This window comes from Amia ocellicauda, chromosome 8 (genome assembly GCF_036373705.1).
Source record: "Amia ocellicauda isolate fAmiCal2 chromosome 8, fAmiCal2.hap1, whole genome shotgun sequence".
Taxonomy (NCBI): Eukaryota; Metazoa; Chordata; class Actinopteri; order Amiiformes; family Amiidae; genus Amia; species Amia ocellicauda.
The window spans coordinates 28,208,271-28,225,492 of NC_089857.1; the positions used below are offsets into that span (position 1 = coordinate 28,208,271).

Consider the following 17,222-nt stretch of genomic DNA (forward strand, 5'->3'; position numbering starts at 1 on the left):
TTGTTGCGTATGGGGCTGCGTAGCTGCAGATCAGTCAGGCTGCCCATGCTGACCCCTGTCCACTGCCGAAAGCGCCTACAATGGGCACGTGAGCATCAGAACTGGACCACGGAGCAATGGAAGAAGGTGGCCTGGTCTGATGAATCCCGAGTTCAAGGTGTTGACTTGGCCTCCAAATTCCCCAGATCTCAATCCAATCGAGCATCTGTGGGATGTGCTGGACAAACAAGTCCGATCCATGGAGGCCCCACCTCGCAACTTACAGGACTTAAAGGATCTGCTGCTAACGTCTTGGTGCCAGATACCACAGCACACCTTCAGAGGTCTAGTGGAGTCCATGCCTTGACGGGTCAGGGCTGTTTTGGCTGCAAAAGAAGGACCTACACAATAATAGGCAGGTGGTCATAATGTTATGGCTGATCGGTGTAAGGTGCACACAATTAGAATGTGTCAGAAGTATAGAGAAGAAAGCAAGACGAACACCTAGTGGTGAAAATTTGACTCTTTAGTCACCTGATATTGTGTCCTTGGTATTGCGCAAGAAGCTTTGCCACACCAAAGATGTCTGCCCCAGTGTGACTTTTACCATTTCAGCAGTTAGTACACTTTACGGCAGCGTCTCCGTAAAGCTGTGGAGTAATCAGCTGACCGGGGTGAAGCTGCAGAGGGTAATAAACACAAGAAACAGAACTGACTTGTTTGACTGTAAACATACATTACAGATATTTTCGAAAACGTTTCAAATAAAGGACATGTCCCAATAGAGTACTTGTCTTTGATAGGTAAGTAATGTTGGTTTGTTATTAAGCAAATAACCCGGAAACAGGCTTTGCCAATGCAGGTGCATCTATTAATTACTGTGAAGGATAGCTAATGTATTGAATTAATTAAAATCAAAGTGGATAAGGAAACCTAGTGCTGGTCGAAGTTGTCTTGTATGGACAGATGTGTCTTCCATGCTTTCCCAAATCACAGTGATTGAAATAGCCAGTGGTTTATAGGGATGGTAATCTAGTAAAATTGTAAACAGTTATATTGCTGGTAAATGCCCCTGTCGATGTAGAAACCTTACGAAATGGCTAAAATAATGTAACGACATCAATAAAAACGGAACTAGTCGTGTTTCATTGCAAATGGCAGTGTTTGTGCACCGTGTAGTAAGTGTGAGCATCGACCCCTCTTGTACTAACGAGTAAGGCAAGGCAGGAATAAAATGGCAAAATTAAACTAGGCGACTGGACGATGCTGTATTCAAGTGTATATTATTCACCGCATACAGCAGGACGTGTATATGCTTTTAGAAAATACTGTTTTTGAAATAAAGTGTGTACCAAACAATGCTAGAAATGAGCGGCTACCCTGTCCTTTAATTGCCGGTAAAAACTGCAGGATCAGCCTACATTGCAGTGAAGGCCACATTCAAATTGATGATGGTGGGTTATGTACTTTCTTGTGCCCCCAAGCAAATTGCCATCTTGTTTGCCACATAACTGACTGGACCGCATAATCTAGGTCAGTCCAGTTGTATTTCTAAATGAAAGCAGTCCTCTTACTGACACTGTGACCCTAATATCTACAGTGTTACTCAGTTGAGTTTAAATGAATCTGTGTGTGTATGTATTAACAGCACCTGTTAGGAGTCTGTAGTCATTTCAATATGCATTGTGTAGGGAGACTGCTTCTGGGTCCTGCACTGAAGTTGCCCAAATGCACATCATTTGAGCTGACTCTTCATGAGAGACCAGTTCAGTATTTTATCATGCTCTTGACATAGGATCTATTGGTTTATTAACTAGATACTTAATGCCTGATTTAATAGCAGGACAGAGACATGGGAAATACTGTGTAGTCCATAGTATTATGTTTTTGCAGGTGGCAAGAACAAAGTCTGTAGTCTGTAATGTAGTTAATTCCAGTTGATACTCATGTTTATCTTGCAGCACCCACATTTGCATTCAACATACCTCTGACCTCTTGGCATGATAAGGCTCAATTTGTTACAGGCTGAGTGAAATTTGCATGGTGAGACGCTAACCAGTCTCCACAGCTCTTCAGACTTCCTTTTTTAAGAGAGAAATAACACTCCATTTCAGATCAATGGACCATATCCTTATATTTTTCATTTGGCGGTTTGGTGTAGTAATGCGAGTCTTGTCCTACTAACATGTACCTATTGATTATGCTAAAAGCCTGTGAATAGATTGGTTTGCCGAGTTTGGTAGTTGTGTTCTGTGGATCAACGGAAAAAATTAGAGGACCTGTGAGCCTTGCTAGGCATATTTCTGTATCCGAGTTTTTGGGGTAAAAAGAACACTAAAGAACACTCAGGATGAATCTGACATTTTGTGAGAAGATGAAGAAAATAGTTCGAAAGATTTTAAAGTCTTCTGTGAAACAACTTGAGGTAGCAAGGTAATGTGCCAACATACATTTTTAAGTGTATGCTGGTGTCTAATTTTTTTTTTTTTTTTTTTTAAGCACACTGAAAATATATATTTCGTGTTATTATATTATTAGGTCTTTGCCAGGAGTTTTTATGGAAGATTGAATACATTTTGCTCTAGCTCTTACCATATGTTAGCCTGAAGGGCAACATTGTGCTTATGGATTGTTTCAAATAGTTTATACTATCCTATACTACTGTCAGATACAAGCTATTCAGATGTATTATTATTCATTGTTTATGGTAAATTCATGTTTCTTCACAGGATAGTAATGTCTGTGCTTGTTAGGTGTGTTTTTAGTATTGTTTACTATCTCGGTGGAAACAGTCACCAGGTTAAGTTTTGTTATAGATCTCTTTTTGTATTATCTGGCTATTTATAAAGCATTATATTATACAGACATTATACCGGCAGCTTTTAATTCAACATCATCTGTTTTTGGGGGAACAAGTTCTGGTACTTTTATAACACAGCATAAAAGAGATGTCAAAGCCTATTGTTCATTCCTGGGTTGGCAACGAAAGAAGAGCGTACCTGTTTCAGGAAAGAAAGCAATTTAATCTAGAGGTGAAAGATGCTTTTAGAAAACAGAAGTTATTTGAACTCAAAGTAATGTGTGTTAATTGGCCTGTTTAAAGTAAGGTAAATAAACCATTTACATTGTTGTTGGCAAAACAGTTAATCAGCTTATTTTAGTTTACTGAGAGATAGCATAGCTCTCAATTAGTTTAAAGGATTTTAAACGATTCTGAAATAGAAATAAAAGAAAACCGAAAACAGGGTTCCATTCACTGTCTTTACTTAAGTTACAAACTTATTCATGTTTAAAAATAATAATAATAATAATAATAATAATAATAATAATAATAATAATACAAAAAAATAAAAAAAAAATATATATATAATATGTTATTATGTATATATATGTTATTATATAATATATAATATGTTTGCTTAAATATGACAGCCAATTTAATATGTGGAATCAGTATTGATCATGAATTTTATTTGGACTTCATATGTTTTTAATAAGCATTTAAGACCGCTGTAATCTATTCTTTGCAATAAAATTTGTTTTTAGATGCCATTTTAAGTCACAAAATAAAATGCAATCAACTGTCCAAGCACAAACTACATTGAACCATTCAGTAGATTTAAAGTAAATTGTAAATGGCACTAACAGCTTAGGAATTAAACTGTAGTGAATCAACTACTTGGAGAGGAATCGCCTCTCTGTTGTTTTTTCACACTGCAGATACATCATCATTTCTGCAAGTAGCCCAAACATTAAAACTGTAAGTAAGAGGGTCAACTGATAGTAGTTTCTGTCTTTCACAAAGATTTGTCAATCATATCCCTATACCAATATTGTCTCTGCAAAATGCTTAAAAATAAGAAAATTAAGGAGATTAGTCAGACATATTAGAGCTTTATTTCAAGATAACATACTGCTGTCTACATTGCCCTTTTAACTGGATAGGCTACTTCTTACCAAGCAATTCTAAATAAGCTTAGCCAGAGTACTAATCTATTATGGAGGGAAAACATAGTTTTTATTTTATGAAGGTTATCAAAATTGCATGCAAGTGAATCCATTGTGTGATTAATGCAATTTTCAAGTGCTGGGTAGCAGACAAATGAATAGGTGGATTACATAACTTTTGAAAACAAAACTGTCTGTATTTACTCTGTAGTACACTCGGTTACCAAAGTTAAGAAGAGAATCCAAATATAGCAGATGTTTACCTTCTTTTTAGACTTTATTAGAAAAAGAAAAATCTGACAAGGTCAGCACTTCATTTCAAATTACAAAGTACCCTGTAGTTATGTTCTGCATTTAAACATCTAGAAATGTAACTTTTGTGTCTGTCTCTTGGTTTGTCCATCTGTTCCTTGGTCTGTCTTTCTGTCTGTCTGTCTCTTTGTCTGTCTATAAATGATTGTATGAATATACTCTGTAGTAGAGTTTCTATAGGGAATGAATGCTGGAAGTATGCAAATTGCAACACTATTTATAGTCCAGACCAATGGTCTTTCACTGCACTTTCTGTTGACCTTTTTTTTTTTTTTTTTAATTATTATTGATTTGCCAAATACATGCCCTGAAATGCATTAATTGTTCTGATTGGTCACACATGAGTGGATAATGTGGTGGTCAATTTAGATACATTCACTAAGACTGGATAAATACACCAATCGGTTCTGAACAGGCCAGTCTGATTTGAACAAGTCATTATGTGTTAAGGACACAGTCTGTGTTAAAAAGGCACAGGGTTTATTGACGGTTGGATTTTACCCTGAATGAATATTGAAACCTTCAGTGGCTCAGTGAAAAAGGGGACCATGCGATTTCAGGATTCAGCAGCTACCTACCACACTAATAAACTAATCAGTGATTAGTGGAGGAGAGAAATACGTTTTTTCCACTAAACATCTACGCATTTCACTGTCAGAACTGGTTGACCATGGTGCCTTTATTGCAGCTACATGTAATTATTGTCCAGTAATTTCCTTCGTTTATCATGCAGAGGTGCTCTCACTCTTGATGTGTGTTGATGTGAGAGAGCTCTTTGACTCCTCCCAGGTCCAATGGCCCATAATGGAAATCACTAACCTTTACAGCTGGATTTCCATTGCCAGGGGGGAGAGAGACAGTTGGTTGACTGGAAACTGATGGCACTTCGTACAAAGCAGGGGATAAGGCTGAAAATCAAGGGACATCTCTGAGCTTTCTTTCCTGATTTGTTTTTCCTAGTATGTCAGACACAATAAATCAGAATCCGCCTGAGTTTCTGGGCATCACAGCTCTTCTGTTGATTTTGTATGTAATGGACATCTGCTTTCAGATCCAGTGATTCATTTCCAAACTAAACCCTGGTTCTGCTGGGTTTGTCCTCCATGTGTGGTATTTTATTTTGGAATTGTAAACTGTAAACATAGCATACTGCAGCAATTAACTTCCAATTACAATTCAAGCACACTTCCACATTCGTATGCTTTCCCCCTTGAAATAAGCTGTTACCCTGTACGGTAGCCATTTCTTTAGGAAACCTATACTGACAGCTCAGTGTGTCACAGGTAGAAACTATGCTGTCATTTCATGATCTGACCCCAAGAATCTGTAATATTACGTGCAGTTGGTGTTGTCACATTAATGTTCAGAGTGAAACCTAGTGACATAGTAGTGTAGCACTAGACTGATTTTGTTTAACCAAAGCCAATAGATATTACTGCAGTCACCTCTGGACATTCATAGAGGCATTGTAGCGAGAGAGAATCTGCGACTGGGGTAATTGTTACTGGCCTAATGATTGGGTGGATAATAGGGAAAACGGCTAGGCTACCTCATCTAAACCACCCACACTGGTTTTCTTTTGCCTAGCAACCTAGCAACATCTGCCCGTAAGGGTCACTGAGCCATATTGAGCAGGTCACATGCCCTCAATTGCCATGGGTCACTTGCTTCTCAGAAATGATGTATCAATTCTGTGATTTCAAACTGTCTCAGAAACTGATGTGTAAAAAGGATTACAGCAGAGTGCTATAAAATAGTGTTTCCATACCAGCACTGTCTACTGGTTACTATCAATTCTGGATAATGAGTAGCAGGGCCTATAGATTTTAAGATGCTTACAAAATAATCAAATAAATGGCCTAGGAGAAGGAGCCTTTTTCCTGCTCTTGCATAACTGTTTCAAGGTCATTTCATGCTGAATCAAACCTACAATAATGTATTTAATATTAACAGAGATAGAAGCTATGTTGTACTGGAGGGCACCATCTCTTCCAATGCACAACCCCACAAAAGGTAGAATACACAAAAATAACACAAATCCTGATCTGTTGGACTTTGCTTATGAGCGACAAACAAACAAAACAAATTAAGGTCTTCTGAGTTTATCTTGGTTACCCATGGGGAAATCCCATTGGCTTATTCTTACTGTCTTGAATTGTTAAGCACATTTCTATAATTCTTCTCCTTTTTTTGGTTTCCAGGCCTATAGAGAACATGGCAGGTAACAGCCTGGTGCTTCCTATTGTTCTGTGGGGCCGCCATGCCCCAACCCACTGCATTTCCAGCCTGTTGGTAATGGATGACCTGGCGACCATTGTCACCGGCTGCCATGATGGGCAGATCTGCCTCTGGGACCTCAATTCAGATTTGGAAGTGAGTCTTTCTCTTTCTCAGGACATCATCTCTGGTCCAATCATAGCTAGAGATTAACACTTGGGGACTGATCTGTAGAAGCCAACTGTTAGAAACTTTTTGTCAATTCCTGGTCCTAGTGAGTAGCAGTGTTATCGTTCAGGTTCTCATTCAACCATTCAGCTCCTTTTTGTCTTTATTACACTGGTTTAACTGTCCCTGTTCTGAGAATGTAGAAGCCTGCTAGGCTGCACTCCTTCACTCTATAATTATATTTTTACATTGAAATAAGTTATAATTGGATCAAGGTGACTTACCTGTAGCAAACAATTTAATTCACAATGCAGTTATTCCTTCACATTCGGTGTGATTGTAGATACCTAGGCAACAAGGTATAGCTCATAGTTAACTTAAATAAGTAAAATATTTTGTATGTACAGTGAGGGGAAAAAAGTATTTGATCCCCTGCTGATTTTGTACGTTTGTCCACTTACAAAGAAATGATCAGTCTATCATTTTAATGGTAGGTGTATTTTAACAGTGAGAGACAGAATAACAACAAAAAAGAATAAAGAATAACGCATTTCAAAAAAGTTATAAATTGATTTGCATGTTAATGAGGGAAATAAGTATTTGATCCCCTATCAATCAGCAAGATTTCTGTCTCCCAGGTGTCTTTTATACAGGTAACGAGCTGAGATTAGGAGCACTCTCTTAAAGGGACTGCTCCTAATCTCAGCTCGTTACCTGTATAAAAGACACCTGTCCACAGAAGCAATCAATCAATCAGATTCCAAACTCTCCACCATGGCCAAGACCAAAGAGCTGTCCAAGGATGTCAGGGACAAGATTGTAGACCTACACAAGGCTGGAATGGGCTACAAGACCATCGCCAAGCAGCTTGGTGAGAAGGTGACAACAGTTGGTGTGATTATTCGCAAATGGAAGAAACACAAAATAACTGTCAGTCTCCCTCGGTCTGGGGCTCCATGCAAGATCTCACCTTGTGGAGTTTCAATGATCATGAGAACGGTGAGGAATCAGCCCAGAACTACACGGGAGGATCTTGTTAATGATCTCAAGGCAGCTGGGACCATAGTCACCAAGAAAACAATTGGTAACACACTACGCCGTGAAGGACTGAAATCCTGCAGCGCCCGCAAGGTCCCCCTGCTCAAGAAAGCACATGTACAGGCCCAATGAACATCTGAATGATTCAGAGGAGAACTGGGTGAAAGTTTTGTGGTCAGATGAGACCAAAATCGAGCTCTTTGGCATCAACTCAACTCGCCGTGTTTGGAGGAGGAGGAATGACCCCAAGAACACCATCCCCACCGTCAAACATGGAGGTGGAAACATTATGCTTTGGGGGTGTTTTTCTGCTAAGGGGACAGGACAACTGCACTGCATCAAAGGGACGATGGACGGGGCCATGTACCGTCAAATCTTGGGTGAGAACCTCCTTCCCTCAGCCAGGGCATTGAAAATGGGTCGTGAATGGGTATTCCAGCATGACAACGACCCAAAACACACAGCCAAGGCAACAAAGGAGTGGCTCAAGAAGAAGCACATTAAGGTCCTGGAGTGGCCTAGCCAGTCTCCAGACCTTAATCCCATAGAAAATCTGTGGAGGGAGCTGAAGGTTCGAGTTGCCAAACGTCAGCATCAAGACCTTAATGACTTGGAAAGGATCTGCAAAGAGGAGTGGGACAAAATCCCTCCTGAGATGTGTGCAAACCTGGTGGCCAACTACAAGAAACGTCTGACCTCTGTGATTGCCAACAAGGGTTTTGCCACCAAGTACTAAGTCGAAGGGGTCAAATACTTACTTCCCTCATTAACATGCAAATCAATATATAACTTTTTTGAAATGTGTTTTTCTGGATTTTTTTGTTGTTATTCTGTCTCTCACTGTTAAAATACACCTACCATTTCCCTCACTGTATGTTTTTTTTAAACTCCTAAACAAAAACTGAAAATAATGAATATAACCGATTTTATAAGCCCCTATGAAAGGGAGAACAGCCATTATACCATTTGCTAACACCTCCCCAACCTTTGTTTTTCATACTCATTTTTTCCTCTGCAGATCAATCCAAGAGCTCTGCTGTTTGGCCACATGTCCTCCATCACATGCCTGTCCAAGGCCAGCTCTGGCAATGACAAGCAGTACATCATCAGTGCCTCTGAGAGCGGGTGAGTACGGAGCGGCTCTAGGGCAGATATGGCACGCTGCTCGTTGAGCCGGGGCCGTCTGTGCTGGAGCTGCGTGATTGCGCTGTGTTTTTCCAGCCAGGATTTGCCGTGCTTCTAACTGACAAGATTAACACTTCGAGTTGAAGCAAAGCTGCGACCAGTTTGTATTGTTTAATCCACACCCTGTAGGGAAAAATGAGACACTCATTCATCAGCCAAGAGAGGAAAGGGATTTCTTACTTTCTTTATCAACGCTAATCATTTAAAGAACTTTGTCATACTGATTTCAGACAGAGGTATTTGCATTTTAATACATTATCCAAAGTACAGCTTCACAAGTCCTGTTGAACAGAAAGTTCAGTCTTCTAGGCAATACATAAGTGATTATACACTCACCTAAAGGATTATTAGGAACACCTGTTCAATTTCTCATTAATGCAATTATCTAACCAACCAATCACATGGCAGTTGCTTCAATGCATTTAGGGGTGTGGTCCTGGTCAAGACAATCTCCTGAACTCCAAACTGAATGTCTGAATGGGAAAGAAAGGTGATTTAAGCAATTTTGAGCGTGGCATGGTTGTTGGGGCCAGATGGGCCGGTCTGAGTATTTCACAATCTGCTCAGTTACTGGGATTTTCACGCACAACCAGTTCTAGGGTTTACAAAGAATGGTGTGAAAAGGGAAAAACATCCAGTATGCGGCAGTCCTGTGGGCGAAAATGCCTTGTTGATGCTAGAGGTCAGAGGAGAATGGGCCGACTGATTCAAGCTGATAGAAGAGCAACTTTGACAGAAATAACCACTTGTTACAACCGAGGTATGCAGCAAAGCATTTGTGAAGCCACAACACGTACAACCTTGAGGCGGATGGGCTACAACAGCAGAAGACCCCACCGGGTACCACTCATCTCCACTACAAATAGGAAAAAGAGGCTACAATTTGCACAAGCTCACCAAAATTGGACAGTTGAAGACTGGAAAAATGTTGCCTGGTCTGATGAGTCTCGATTTCTGTTGAGACATTCAGATGGTAGAGTCAGAATTTGGCGTAAACAGAATGAGAACATGGATCCATCATGCCTTGTTACCACTGTGCAGGCTGCTGGTGGTGGTGTAATGGTGTGGGGGATGTTTTCTTGGCACACTTTAGGCCCCTTAGTGCCAATTGGGCATCGTTTAAATGCCACGGCCTACCTGAGCATTGTTTCTGACCATGTCCATCCCTTTATGACCACCATGTACCCATCCTCTGATGGCTACTTCCAGCAGGATAATGCACCATGTCACAAAGGTGGAATCATTTCAAATTGGTTTCTTGAACATGACAATGAGTTCACTGTACTAAACTGGCCCCCACAGTCACCAGATCTCAACCCAATAGAGCATCTTTGGGATGTGGTGGAACGGGAGCTTCGTGCCCTGGATGTGCATCCCACAAATCTCCATCAACTGCAAGATGCTATCCTATCAATATGGGCCAACATTTCTAAAGAATGCTTTCAGCACCTTGTTGAATCAATGCCACGTAGAATTAAGGCAGTTCTGAAGGCGAAAGGGGGTCAAACACAGTATTAGTATGGTGTTCCTAATAATCCTTTAGGTGAGTGTATATGAACATTCCATAAAGATTGTCCATCAAAGTTTTAAGACGCAAAATGATCCATATTAATGGTGAATTGTGTATGACAACAAATCTAGTTATAATGGTCAGAAATTAAATCGTATAGATCTAGGAATGTACATAAAGATTCAAATACAAAAATTCAAGTAATGATCCAATTTAACAAATTATGAGTTACATAATTCACATTTTACAGAAGGATGTGTAACTATTTTATAAAACGGAATGCAATTGCACAGGCACCACACACAGCCTTTATTATTGAAAGCCCCCCTGGTTGGGACATTCTTGGAAACTAACACTCTCTAACTAACTCTCTCCCTCTGCCTGTAGTGAGATGTGCTTGTGGGATGTCAGTGATGGCCGGTGCATTGAGTTTACAAAGCTGGCCTGTGCTCACACTGGAATACAGGTAGGAGACCGCCCCCCCCTTCCCTTAATCTTATTTAAACAGAACATAGTTCTACAGTTTGAAGTGTATTGTAAACACCACTAATACATACATGACTGCATTTTTCTGAATGGGTATTATTTCTCTATATTTGTTAAGCTTATCTTGGTTTTGAAAATACAAGTTGGCAGATCTTAGCAATAGAACATGGCAATATTTAACATATTATTCACTTGAATAAGTAAACCGGGTACAGTGTATGTTTTTTAAACAGTTTTACAAATCCCATTACAAATTAAGTAATTATGGTAACTTGCCTTTAATAACACACTGAGTTATTTGTAAAACAACAGAGACAAGAAATATTATTAAAGTTAATTAACACACTGATTTTAAGTTGTTCAAAGAATTGCCTTGGATTTCCTAATTGTTGAAATCAACAGTAAAATAGAAATTATAGACAGCCTGGGTCATTTATGGAGTCATTTGGTTTATGGTCTTTCTGTTCAAATTAAAACTTTTTCTGTTGATTATATGATAATGTTGTAAGTGGTGTTGCCTTCACCTGCTTGAACTGACTGAAGAACGGCTAGTTTACATTGCAATTAAATCTCTTGCAATTAGCATGACTCTGAGACACTTTTGGCAGGTGGCTTACATCACATAAGTCTGATTTACTCTGTAATTTGCATGGCTAGTTTTATCAGTTCACCATTGGAACCCAGCGGGAGGGAAGACTACTGTGTAATGGCCATTACCCAGAAATCCTTGTGGTCGATGCCACCAGTCTGGAGGTCCTCTACTCTCTGGTTTCCAAGATCTCTCCTGACTGGATTAGCTCCATGAGCATTATTCGTTCTCACCGGACACAAGGTCAGTCGCAGTCTCCTGCTGGGCTACACTGTAAACCACAGGCTTTACAGGAACTTAAGCTAAGCATGTTATAAATCCTTCACAGCCTGCTAAAAAGCATTGGTATTTCACTGGTTTCTCTCTCCTTGTAATCCTGTGTCTTGATGGCACCAAAGCAATGACTACTAAGAGTTTTGCCTGGTGTGTTGCTGTATTAGAAAAATGCCCTACAATCTCAAACTGTAATTTTTACAACATTGATCCCTTCTATTGCAACCAGACAACAGAACAAGTGCATGAATTTAGTCAGCAAATATTTCAAAATCTTTAATACTTAATTGAAACCTCAGAATTTTTTGCAAATTGTTCTACAGACATATATAAATGAAGTGCATTTTTCAGGTGGTCCTGTGTCTGAAATATATTCTACAGATTCCTGCAGAATATTATTAGTTATTTAACTATGAACTGTCATGGTAATCCCACCCTGTGCAATATAGGTGGTAAGAGGCTATGATGCTCTGATATGTATTTTTCAAGATCATCTTCATTATTATTTATATTAATATATATTTATATGTAGGTGGCTGTTTAGTGATTCTTGTCTTTATCTATCTATCTATCTATCTATCTATCTATCTATCTATCTCTATATATATATTTATATATATATATATTTTTTTTTTTTGCAGAGGATACAGTTGTGGCAGTGTCAGTGACTGGCATATTGAAAGTGTGGATTATTACTGCGGATGTCAGCCGAATGCAGGTATGATCTGGAGAAATGGTGCCACTGAAATAGTCCTCAGATCTTTGCAGCAGCACGCTTGCATTAAACTAGTATGTGTTTAATGGGAATGTGTAAAGATATTTTCAGATTTTATCCCAACTACTTCCATATTCAAAAACGATGTGCACATATACGTCTGCTCATATGGTTTTAAGTAAATGATTGCTTTATTCTCTTGTGTGGTGTATGAGGTAGATAAATGCCTTTTGAAGAGGCTTAGATGTTTACTGTGTTGGAAGCTGTATCTTACCTGAACACTGGTCTGGAAGCAGAGGCCTGAAAATGTTTTGTTAAATCATTAATTAGCATTTAATATACTCGGCTGCATCCTAAAGATACTTTCTATCTCATTAGTGGTGAGGGTATACTTCCTTATTTTGCCTTTTAATAGAACCTAATTTACAATCTTTGAAACAGCAGGTTGTCTCTAATGTTAAAACACAAATGGGATGCCATTGATGTGCTAAATTTATCTTTGCTTATGCTTCAGTTTTCTAAGTTTAGATTACTTTTATTCAGCGATTACTGCAGAATGTTGCTGGTGAAATGAAAAATGTTTCTTTCAGGACACTGACCCAGTCTTTGAAGAGGAGTCTAAGCCCATTTATTGCCAGAGCTGTCAGAGCATCGCCTTCTGTGCTTTTACTCAGCGTTCACTGTTGGTGGTGTGCTCAAAATACTGGAGGGTAGGTGCTTTGACAAAACCAAATGTAAATGAGAGAAATTAAACTCAAATTAAGTTAAATACAGCAAACTGTTAGTCTGCCAATGACTTCTAATACAGTACTTTACAAACTTTCAAACAACCTTGTATAAATTAATACAATTAGACTGTATGATATCATGCCATTATCGAACTTCCAATTACAGTGAACTTTTATCTGTTTTATTCTACTATTACAGTTTTACTAGTGGAGTACTGCATTCATGTATAGAAGCATGTTTCTCAACAAATGGGTGGCTCGCTGGATTCATAATATGCCAGTCTCCTTTGCCTTTCAGTGCTAGTCTTGGTCCTATAGTGAATTACATTGTGAGACCCTTTTCACCGTTGCTGTTTTGGTGCAATTCTCCCCAGGTGTTTGATGCCGGAGATTATTCCCTCCTGTGCTCGGTGCCATGTGAGAATGAACAGGCCTGGACAGGAGGAGACTTCATCGCTGCAGACAAGGTCATCATCTGGACTGAGGAGGGCTGCAGCTACATCTATAAACTCCCGGCAAGGTATATTTCAATGCTGTTGATTGCGTCGATGGAGACGTACCAAATAGTTAAATTGCTTATTTTGACCAGTATTCTGCTAGCTGCTTTTCCTTTCTTCTCTTAAGAACATAGCAAAGGTTTCAAGTGAGAGGAAATCCAGCTGCACTATCTATCTGATTTTGGATGTGTGCTAATAGCTATTTGTTGAAAGGATTTTATCCAGACCTTTCTTGAAGGATCCTAGGGTGTCTGCTTCAACAGCATAGTCGGGTAACTGGTTTTAGAATCCCACAGCCCTTAGTGTGAAGAAGTGCTTCCTGGTTTAAGTCTTAAAAGCACTTTATCTTCATTTATACTTGTGTTCTCTTGTTCTTTCATTTGTTTGCTGTAATTTAAAGATGGCAACGTGTTTTTGTTTGTTTTCATAGCTGTCTTCCTGCGAGTGAGTCCTTCCGAAGTGACGTAGGCAAGACGACGGAGAGTTGCGTCCCCCCACTCCTGTACAGCATTGTGGACAGAAAAGACAAGCAGGTCACTTACCCTCTCCTCAACCTTTCACTTACTCGCTACTCTAACCCTCACCTTCCACTTTCAGTTACTGTGGAATGAAGGCTTTCAGAGGGCTTGCAACCTTAATATTATTTATAATGTATCTATTCCTTTTTCGTTCCGCTTTCCGATTCCTTGGATGTGACAACACTGCAAAAACCTTCAGTGAATTGCACAACTGTCTTTTCAGCACACTCCCTTTTTCACCTCTGCACATGAGTCCTGTTGATTGATTGTTGATCAGGCTGCTTCTGTGAACAGCTGCCAATTAGAAGACAAGAAAAAACACCTTAATCCTTTGATACTTTTTATAATTAATACTTGCTTTCACAATGTTGTGCTTATCAGTCCTAAGTGAAAATATGCACAGTTTTCCACCTGACAGCATATGCGAACATTGTCTAGACAACGTCTACTAGTGATTTTGGGAAGAAAACAACAACAACAACCTGTAAACCATACTTTTAGCCTTGCATGTCCTTTACAATATTATCACTTTAAATCTCAGTCAATCACAATGTATTCAGTTCAACAATGGAGCTCCAAAGAGAGAGAGCAAGAGCGAGAGAGTGAGAGTGAGAGTGAGAGAGAGAGAGAGAGAGAGAGAGAGAGAGAGAGAGAGACAGACACTTCCCTACAGCCATTGGTTGGGCCTCACTTCTTTACGCTATATCCTTTCCTTTAATTGCTTTGACACGTGTTCATTTCCAGTCAGTCCCAGCCCCCCCACCCCCCCTTGTTATTTGTTAATTTTTATTTGCCGTCAGCATTTCATGTCATTTTTCATTTTGTTTTCATTTCCACAGTGTGATGTATTCTTTTTTTGGTATTTTTGTTTTACATTTTTTTGTTGTATTTTTGTACCTGCCATTTCTTGTCCTTCTCTGTGTGGAACAAACTCCAAAGCAGGCAGAGCAGGGCTGTGTGGGGGAGGACACTGTCCAGGTGTCTCTGGAAAACGGCCTTGATTCTGACTCGGCCTGGGAGCACTACACTCCTCGGCTACTCTGCCGTACCTGGCCAATAGAGGCACCAGTAAGAGCACCTACAGCAGTACTCAGAAATAGCCAGCAGAGGCAGTCCTTACGGCATCCGCAAAATCGTCCACTCACAATAAAATAAATAAATAAATGTCTCATTATGACTTACAATACAATCATTCATTAAGACCCTGAAATAGCCGTTTATAATTGCTGGCAATGGTAACCAGGATTGCCCTCCCACTGAAAGTAATTAGTGATTTGGACAGGAGCCCACTTGACAAAAAGATACAAATGACTACTGGGCCATACGAATATGTTATGATCCTTTCTTCAGTTTAATTTAAACTGCGCTTTTCAGTTTAGCCAAGGCGTAATGTTTAATCTAATCATACATGTCTGTCAGTATAAAGACACTTATAAAAATCCAATACTGTCTCAAGGTGTTCCTATGTGATCATCCTAATAATTGTGGAATATAGTCCTATTGATTTATAGTGCTATGAAAGGCAGTAGGAAGATTGGATTTGAGTACAAAATGAGAGGTTATTACTGAGGCTTCAAATGTATTTATTTTATAATCCGGAATAATCAAGCATACTCTAAAATATCTACATCACAGCTAGGGGAGGGGTCTGCTTTTGCAGTACTCTTTTGATTAAATATGCACAAAAACCCCAGTCAAATCTTTATTAATGTCTTCCTTTCATATTTTCATAAATGTATCCTTCTGTTGAATATGTTGACTATAAATCTCTAATCTGAATTTTGCACACTAGAAATATATCTAAGAAATTAAGCTTGTAGTTGGGTTTCTGCAAAAGACACCATGATGTTTAGTGTCTTTGGATGCCTTAGGAACAGCTTCTAATGGATATTTCAATAAGTTTGCTATTAGAGAGCTTGGCCCTTTCTTCCCTCTGTCTGACTCAGTTCCACACTTCTCTCACTTCAGGCCCTGACTGGCAAACAGGAAATATTATAATAGCAATTAATATGTGGTGGTAGTATACCTGTAACTTTTAGTCTGTTCTTAAATGGGGCATCTGATGCACAACCAGACCTAACCAGTTGGAACCTGTATTCTAATAATCAATCGTTAAACTTCCTTGAATGAGATTTGCTTTATTTATTTTGGAAATGCCAGTTGTCTTTTAACTTGAACTGCAGTTATCCCTGCTGTACTGATCAATGCAGATTTTTTCATCGTGAGCCAATCAAACCTATCTGTTATACAAGGCATGTAAATGTAGCCAGCAGACATTGTTTTGGGAGACGTGAGGAACCAGTCTAACCTGTGTTCTTGTGTGGTTTATTAATTCAGTCCCCCTATTCCATCCCTGGCACAGTGTCAAAGTGTTTTCTTGTCATTCAGTCAGGGGCTTCATAGTAAGCGATTTTGCAAATGTTGTGATAATGTCTGTCTTTTCTATTTTTACTTGGATATAGTTAGATGCACAAAGATAAAGCTTCAGCTTTATATTTGTTGCAACCTACTGAAGCTTTGTGGGTTTCTTGGATTACGTTCCTCTGCATCTTCTGTCAAGTCCCAAGCTATGATTATCACGGGATAGGTCAAGAGGGTTAATCCAGTATGTATGATGCAACAAATAATTTTCTGCATTGCCCTCTGAAAAGCAGTGTGTATATATGCTGAAGTGAAATTGTCACACAATGTAATTTTAAGATTATGGCTTGCCCATGTTTGTATACGGAGTAACAAACAAAATGGATAGAGTGTTTGCGTTTGGTTGATTTTTTTTGGTAGGGCTTTCTTTCAGCATGAAGTGGAAAAATGAAAGCCCTTGCTAATTTTTCAGCTTTTTTGTTTTCATGTTGATAACATCATGAATGGAATAAGTTTCTTTTATTACATTACTGTGTTTCATTTTCATCTGAATAAGTCCCTCTTATTCTTCCTGGATATCAATGGATGAATTTGTCTTGATAAAGCTGCATGTTGCTCAATGCATCATTTATACCTTTGAGAAACAAAAAATTAAGCAAGTTTGTAAACTAGGATCAGGGTTTAACAGTAAAAATGCA

At 39.1% G+C, this 17,222-nt stretch overlaps 1 protein-coding gene across 2 annotated transcripts in view; it reads left to right on the forward strand.

Moving 5' to 3' along the window:
- Positions 1 to 644: 644 nt before the first annotated feature.
- Positions 645 to 17,222, forward strand: part of wdr7 (WD repeat domain 7) — a 207,983-nt gene continuing 191,405 nt past the window's right edge. For both annotated transcript variants that reach the window (XM_066710923.1, XM_066710924.1), the window contains exons 1-9: positions 645 to 782; positions 6,441 to 6,612; positions 8,681 to 8,787; positions 10,745 to 10,823; positions 11,501 to 11,675; positions 12,347 to 12,423; positions 13,011 to 13,130; positions 13,523 to 13,668; positions 14,076 to 14,178. In XM_066710923.1, coding sequence (XP_066567020.1) covers positions 6,454 to 6,612; positions 8,681 to 8,787; positions 10,745 to 10,823; positions 11,501 to 11,675; positions 12,347 to 12,423; positions 13,011 to 13,130; positions 13,523 to 13,668; positions 14,076 to 14,178 — 966 coding nt within the window. In that variant the 5' untranslated portion in view covers positions 645 to 782; positions 6,441 to 6,453. The remainder of the gene's footprint in view (positions 783 to 6,440; positions 6,613 to 8,680; positions 8,788 to 10,744; positions 10,824 to 11,500; positions 11,676 to 12,346; positions 12,424 to 13,010; positions 13,131 to 13,522; positions 13,669 to 14,075; positions 14,179 to 17,222) is intronic.